This window comes from Raphanus sativus, unplaced genomic scaffold, assembly GCF_000801105.2.
Source record: "Raphanus sativus cultivar WK10039 unplaced genomic scaffold, ASM80110v3 Scaffold0905, whole genome shotgun sequence".
Taxonomy (NCBI): Eukaryota; Viridiplantae; Streptophyta; class Magnoliopsida; order Brassicales; family Brassicaceae; genus Raphanus; species Raphanus sativus.
Window position 1 is genome coordinate 13,984 of NW_026616219.1, and position 7,920 is coordinate 21,903.

The 7,920-nt window shown below is 42.6% G+C and overlaps 1 protein-coding gene across 1 annotated transcript; it reads left to right on the forward strand.

Annotated features, from left to right (window-relative positions):
* The first annotated feature begins 5,387 nt into the window (after positions 1-5,387).
* Positions 5,388-6,242, forward strand: LOC130503286 (uncharacterized). Its single transcript, XM_056997961.1, has one exon. The coding sequence runs from the start codon at positions 5,388-5,390 to the stop codon at positions 6,240-6,242; it is 855 nt and encodes a 284-aa protein (XP_056853941.1).
* The last annotated feature ends 1,678 nt before the right edge of the window (positions 6,243-7,920 follow it).

The window sequence follows — 7,920 nt, forward strand, 5'->3', positions numbered from 1 at the left end:
CTCCAAGAAAAAGGAGTTACAGTGTCATGAATGTGAAGGGTATGGACACTTTCGCAACGAGTGCCCTCTCACCAAGCGTAAGGAGCTGAAGTGTATTGAGTGTAAGGGCTATGGTCACACTCGTAGTGAGTGCCCTAACAACCTAAAGAAAGAAAAATCCTTGATGAGTTTCAGTGACACAGATTCGGACAGTGAAAGTGATGGAGAAGAGCTTCACTTAAACTTCATGGCTCTTATAGGACAAGATGTTGATTTGACTAGCACGACAGAAGCCAGTGCAGTAGATAGAGAGGATGAGGATGAGCTAAATCACGACCTTGAAACAGAGTATAAGGCACTCTTTAATCAGTTTGCTGAATTGAGTCATGAGAATCTACAACTGCTGAAGGATAAAGCAATGCTGAAAGCTCAAGTCAATATCCTGGAGTTAGAAAAGCCAGGAAACCAAACGTTACCTCTCTCGCCGTTGAAGGAATCTGACCAAGAGCTACTATCGGTCAAACGAGCCATGGCTGAACAGGAGCGAGTTCAGAAACTATTCGAGATAAAAGTAGGTCAACTGAGTGAGCTACTTGAGAAGGAGATGGATAAAAGCAGGTTACTTGAAAGTCAACTAGCTGAGAATCATAAGCAGATCAGAATGCTCTCCGTGGGAACATCAACTCTGGATCATCTCTTAACCATTGGTCAGTGTCCTAGTACTAACCAAGGACTGGGATTTCAAGGATCTACCTCCAAGGTTTCCTCTGAGAAACCAATCTTTGTGAAGGAAGCAGCTGACGAAATCAAAGTGACTAAACAAGAGAAAGGCAAAGCTGTCGTCAGTGGTGCTGAAATCAAAAGTAAAACACACAATCCAAGAAGAAGGAATGGATGTCACTTCTGTGGAAAACCTGGTCATCACGTCAGGTTCTGCTACTTTCGTCAAAATCAGTATCAACGTGCTTGGAGAATGAACCTATGCTACTTGGAACCTACTGTATATGGTGGAGTGTGGATTGCTAAACGAGACTTGTACCCGAATTACAAGGAAAAAGTGCCGGTTGTGTCACACAATCAAACGAGTGAGTCACATCTTCAGGAGGAAATCACACTGTCCTGTAACTTCTCGAGTACTTTTCATGAGAAAGAGGTTCTAAGCAACGTAGCCTATACGAGTGCTGATGCTGAGGTTCCAGAGGAATTACCATGGTACTTTGACAGTGGTTGTTCAAAACATATGACTGGAAAGCTTGAATACCTTGAGAAGCTGGAGCTCATTAAAGGCGGAAAAGTGACTTTTGGAGATGGTGCTCAAGCTAAAATTCGTGGTGTAGGGATAACAGACAGAGAAGATCTTCCACGACTTATCAATGTGTACTATGTGGATGGACTCAAAGCAAATCTCATCAGCGTTAGTCAGTTGTGTGATGAAGGTTTGGAAGTTATATTTAATAAGAAGGAATGTCGAGCAGTGGATGGTGATGGAAACATAGTTCTCTATGGAGTGAGGTCTGGAAATAATTGCTACATGTGGAAACCATCTCAGACTACATGTCTTTCAGCAACTGAATCCAAATTGGATCTCTGGCATCGGAAGCTGGGACACATGAACACTAATGGTCTAAATCGTCTAGTAAAAGCAGAAGTGGTTCGTGGTGTTCCTGATCTTGAGAAACACACCACTACTGTATGCAAAGGATGTTGTCAAGGAAAGCAAGTCAAGGTGCAACACAAGCAAATTACAGAGATCAGATCGAAGAAAGTTCTGGAACTTGTGCACATGGATTTGATGGGACCAATCACCCCAAACAGCATCGCAGGGAGGAGATACATATTTGTGCTGGTTGATGACTTCTCTAGGTATACCTGGATTGACTTTCTGAAAAATAAATCTGATGCTCTTGATAGCTTCCGAGTGCTCGCATTGCAACTCAAACAAGAGAAGGGTGGAATCGTTCAGATTAAGAGTGATCATGGAGGAGAGTTTCAAAATGAGCAGTTCAAATTATTCTGTCAGAGCCAAGGCATTAGACATCAGTATGCAGCTCCGAGAACCCCGCAACAAAATGGTGTTGTGGAAAGGAAGAACAGAACTCTTCAAGAAATGGCTAGAGCCATGCTGTGTGGTAACAATGTACCATCCAACTTTTGGGCAGAAGCAGTTGGTGCAGCTTGCTATATCATAAATCGAGTGTACGTGAAGCCAAACACAAAGACTACACCGTACGAGCTCTTCAAAGGAAAAACTCCAAACTTGAGCCACATGCATGTATTCGGATGCCTCTGCTATATCTTAAATGACAAGGATCATCTTGGCAAATTTGATGCAAAGAGTGATGTTGGGATGTTTCTGGGTTATTCTACAAATAGCTCTGCCTACAGGGTATACAATCATCGTACTAAGTTCATTGGGGACAAAGTGAATGTGGTGTTTGATGACAGTATCGGTTTCTACCAAACTCAAGTAACTCAGGCTATTGATTGTGCTACACAGCCGAGTAAATCCAATCCAACAACCGCTCAGATCAAAGATGAATCTGAGGATGAAGATGATCAAGAAAGAGTGGAAGTAAAACTGGATCAAGGGAGAGTGCATAAGAATCATTCACCAGATGATGTGATTGGAGGGATCTATGATGAGAGAGTTACGAGGAAGAAACAGATCGATTTCAAGGAGATGGTCAGACTTGCATGTCTTACCGTCAAGATGAATAAACTGGAATGCTTTGTCTCTCAAATCGAGCCTAAAACTTTACAGGAGGCATTGGATGATGAATACTGGACAGAGTCTATGCATCAGGAACTTGAACAATTTGTTCGCTTGCAAGTGTGGGAGCTTGTTCCCAGACCAGAAGGTGTGAATATCATTGGCACTAAGTGGATACACAAGAATAAGACTGATGAAGAAGGGAACGTCATCAAGAACAAGTCACGACTAGTAGGGCAAGGATACACGCAGGTTGAAGGTGTTGACTTCGATGAAACCTTTGCACCAGTGGCACGTCTAGAATCAATCAGATTGCTGATTGGAATGGCATGTAATCTACGCATCAAGCTATATCAGATGGACGTGAAGAGTGCTTTTCTGAATGGGGTTCTACAAGAAGAAGTATATGTGACACAGCCCAAGGGATTTGAAGATCCTCACTTTCCGGATCATGTATACAAGCTTAAGAAAGCCTTGTACGGACTTAAGCAAGCACCCAGAGCTTGGTATGAACGCTTGACTGACTTCCTTATTGCGACTGGTTTTCAGAGAGGAGGTGTTGATAAGACGTTGTTTATTGGAGAAAAGGGAAGAGACATCATGATTGTCCAAGTATACGTGGATGACATAATCTTTGGAAGTACCTCTATGCCTATGGTGGATGACTTTGTCAAAACTATGGCTAAGGAGTTTGAGATGAGTATGGTTGGCGAGCTGAGTTACTTTCTTGGTCTACAAATCAAGCAACTTGATGATAGAATCACTGTTTCTCAGAGCACCTATGCCAAGAACCTCATCAAGCGATTTGGGATGCAAACGAGCAAAATTGCTAACACTCCGATGAGCACTACAACCAAACTCTCGCGTGATGAAGAGGGTAAATCAGTTGATGAAAAGCTATACAGGGCAATGATTGGGAGTCTTCTGTATCTCACTGCAAGTCGTCCTGACCTATGCTTAAGTGTGGGTATCTGTGCCCGGTACCAAGCTTGTCCAAAAGAGTCTCACCTGAATGCAGTAAAGCGAATTATAAAATATGTGAAAGGTACTCTGGATATTATACATTTGAGACTAACGTGAATCTTGCAGGATTCTGTGATGCTGATTGGGCAGGTTGCTTGGATGATCGACATAGCACTTCTGGTGGTTGTTTCTTTCTCGGAAATAACATGGTGGCATGGCATAGCAAGAAGCAAAACTGTGTGTCGCTCTCAACAGCCGAAGCTGAGTACATTGCGTTGGGAAGTTGCTGCACTCAGTTACTCTGGATGAGACAAATGCTTGTGGACTATGGTATCATTACTAACCCTATGGTAGTACACTGTGATAATATGAGTGCTATCAATTTGTCTAAGAATCCTATTCAGCACTCACGCACCAAACATGTGGACATCAGACATCACTTCGTGAGAGAATTGGTAGAGATGAAAATAGTGCTTCTAGAGCATGTATCAACAGAAAAGCAACTTGCTGATTTGTTCACCAAACCGTTGGACTACAACACATTCCTGGGGCTCCGTAAAGCTTTAGGGATTGTGAATCTCTGAATAAGCCAAGTCAGAAGAGAAGGGTCGCTGTAAATTCGTAGTATCGCATGTAATCTCCACCACCACGATAAAACCTTAAGTCAACAAGTTCCTCCCTGTGAAGCATCCTGCTTGATCTCAAAGCATCTACTGATTCTATTTCACTAAGGAAGGGTACTCAGCTTGGACTAGGATGCTGCAACATTTTATGTCTGAGTCTTGATCACTGCCTGGATTGAATAATGAAGCACAAGAGAGGTGAGTGTAAGAAGGAGTGAAGTGTGTGTGACACAAGGAATATGAAAAGTAACACAAGTCGTGAGAAGTCAAAATAATAAGGCCTGGAATGATAGATACTCGTTTTTGGAACTGGGTGTTACAGCACTTACTTCTAAGCTCGATCACTGTCTGGACTGGGCAGAGCATACCACTGATTCTGTTTTTGAGATAGCTCAGAGTGGAGCAGGGTGTTACCCCACTTTGCCTCTACTCTTGATCACTATCTTTTTGATCGAATTAGTGATTATGCTCTTGGTGATACAGAAAATTACAACTCATATGTTCTCTGTCGTGTTGTAGTGACAGACACAATAGGCCTACTTTGTGCTTCTATGCCTTACAGATCAGTGTGATATTGAGATCATTGCGTGGTTGTGTTACTGGGAAGAATCTTGTCTGTGACAGCTACTCGGCTGAGAAATAGCTACAGACTTGAGTTGATTTACTGAATTCTTCAAAAATTTTGGTGGACGATTGTGTGTGAAAAACGATTTCTCCTCCCCTTCTCTGGACAAAAGGCATATCAGTTATGCCTGTAAATAAGTGTGATTGCATATTCTTGGTGCTTCTCTGTTGATGCTAAGCTTCTCGTGTGTCCAAGCTTCATCTGTTCCATCTCTCTCTCATGCTTATAAGTGATGCCTCATCCTTTTTGGTTATATTTCTTTTAGACAAATGGAGTCCTTAATGGGTTTTAGACAATGACATTGGGTTCTTTATTTTGGGCTCTCAAGCCTTTTTGTTGATTACTAATCAGCCCATTTGAGTGTGATAGGGTTTCAAAGAAGGTGCTCACATCTCTCTCTTTGTCAAATTCGACTCCTTTATTCTCTCTCTCTCTTGGCGGCGACATGCAACCGGTTAGGAGAAGCTCGCGCCTGAATCGCTCTCCGATGGCACCTGGGAGCTCGTCTCAGCCCCCACCGGCGTCTTCTCAGCCCTCTCCTGCTTCGTCTTCGCGGAGGCGAGCACATCGCCGTTCGACTCGAGCAGCCTCTCCCGAGCCTCTCTCGCCTGAAATTGAATCCCTCTCGGATACGGATTCCGACAACGATAATACTCCTCTTGATGCAACTGAGATCCGTGTCAATCAGGCCAAGGAGCAACGCTTTGAGGAAAGTCGGAGCATGTACCGGACCAAATCGCAACTCTATCCTGAGCTCATGGCACCGCGCACGACTCCTTTGGATCAGCGATTCTTTACCGTTGCGGCTGCCGAGAGGTTCCAGTCGCTTCGTCGTCGTAAGTTCATCACTCAGCATCGGATCTCTCTCACCGATGTGAACATGCAAGATGTCAGGAACGTTGTGCGTGGAGCAGGGCTACTTCACACACTCACTGATGTAGATGCGTACCAACCCACTATGGTTAAGGAGTTCATTGCAAACCTCCAAGATGCTGAGGAGCGAGATGTTGGAGTTGCTGTGTATTGCAGAGGATACATGATTGACTTCTCTTCAAGTTTAATCAATGATATCTACTGTGTGCCTGGTTTTGAGGATGACCCGAATTGGTTGGGTGAAAACATTGATGAGGTGTGTGGGTTTCTCACTGAAGGTCGCATCAATCGATGGGAAAACATGAGCTCCAAGTTCCTTACTCGCACGAATCAAGTGCTCTACAAGTTGGTCTGCACGAACTGGATGCCTACTATGAACTACACTAACATGAACCAAGATCGTCTGAAGTTTGTGTACATGCTTCATCACAACGAAGACGGGTTTCAACTTCGGGAAGCTTGTCTATGATCAGATCATGGATATGGGAGCTAGAACTAAGTCAAAGCGAGCTTGGCGCATCATGTTTCCAACGTTGATTCAGCAGGTCCTTAACTATCAGCAGCGTTTTCCTGTTGATGAGTCTACTGGGTTTCCGAAGCTTGTGGTCAAAGACATTAAGGCTGGTCGTGGGAATGGTGCAGATGCTCGACCTCCGAATCTTGAAGAAGATCTGAGTCGTATGATTACCGGTCTCAATGCGGTTCGCATTCGGCTGAGGAGTAAGAATATCAGTGCTCTTTGATTTATCTGGTTGTTTTGGCTAATGTGCGTTTTTGTTTTTATCCCCATGTGCATCTAAGCAGGGGGAGAATATGTTCTGCCATATCAACAGACTGAGCCAGCTGAAGACGAGCCAGCTGAAGACGGAGGCAATGACACTGAGGAACTGAGTCACTGTGATGGTGATGAAACGGAGGAGCTGAGTGACACTTTCTAATGTGTTGATTCTGATTTCTAGAATTCGGATTATCGTGTAGTGTTAAAGTAGTGTGATCTTGTGGCTCTTGTGTGCTACTCTTAAGAATAAGTTCTCCTAAGCAATGTGTGTTATTTCTAGGAACTCTTTGATAATCGGATGAATCTATGGATGTTTATGCTGTCATGTCCTGTTGCTTGTGTGGAAGTTTTCATATTTATGCAGGATGCTTAGATTGTCACATTGAGATAAAAAGGGGGAGAATGTAAGATCAAGAAAAGAGCCGTGTGTTAGAAGAATCAGAGTGACGACGTTTTACACAAAGGAGCTTGTGTGTTACACGCAGATGTCGCAGAGTTATGGAAAGATGACGTGGCGATACTCATTAGATTCCAGGATATAACTTGCACATCAAGTTGAGAGAATAATGGAAGATTTGGATTCACCGAGATATTAGGAAAATAGAATATTCGGTAAGGACTACTTAACTAGATTGTCTAGGGCAGATCTAGGTTAAGCACGTTATTGTAAAAGCTTGAGCAAGAGGTTGTTCTTGTCAAGAGTTAGACGATCGAGTGCCTTGTGTTGAGCAGCTCGATTGTGTCATCAATATTAGAAATTGGTCCGTCTCTAGTCGTCTGTGACTGAGAGTAATTCGGATTAAACAGATCTAGGAAGATTGTTTAAAAGGTTTCTAATAATCAAGGAAAGTGTTCTTGAATTGAGTTTTGTGTTCCTTTACTGGCTGTCTCCGAACTTTCATGCTTCAATACTTGTTGCATGGATATAATCTCAATGGTTCAAGAACCAAAGTATGGTCAAAAATTTTAACAGAATTGAAGAAGTTAGCTATTCTAAAGGCAAGGCTTCAATACTTCAAGATTGTCTTCCATCCTCGAGCACAAAACCAGACTGTTTATTCATTATCTAAGCTTGCACTCGGTTTTTTATAGGATTTTTTTTATTGGTTATTTTATTTTTCTCTAACTTCTCATACTACCTCTTATTTGAGTAACATAAGAGCATTTTGATGTCAGCAAATTTAAAATAATATTTATTCGTGTCCAAATCAGATAAAGATCCTCACAAGGTTTTTGTGATCGGGAATTGAAGGGGGCATATGGGAAATCAACAGAAAATAATCATAACAAGTAACAACATGAGAGCATCTCTGACTCCAATGGAGATTCTACCCATTAGAATTCTAAACATGTATATAAAAAACCCAAT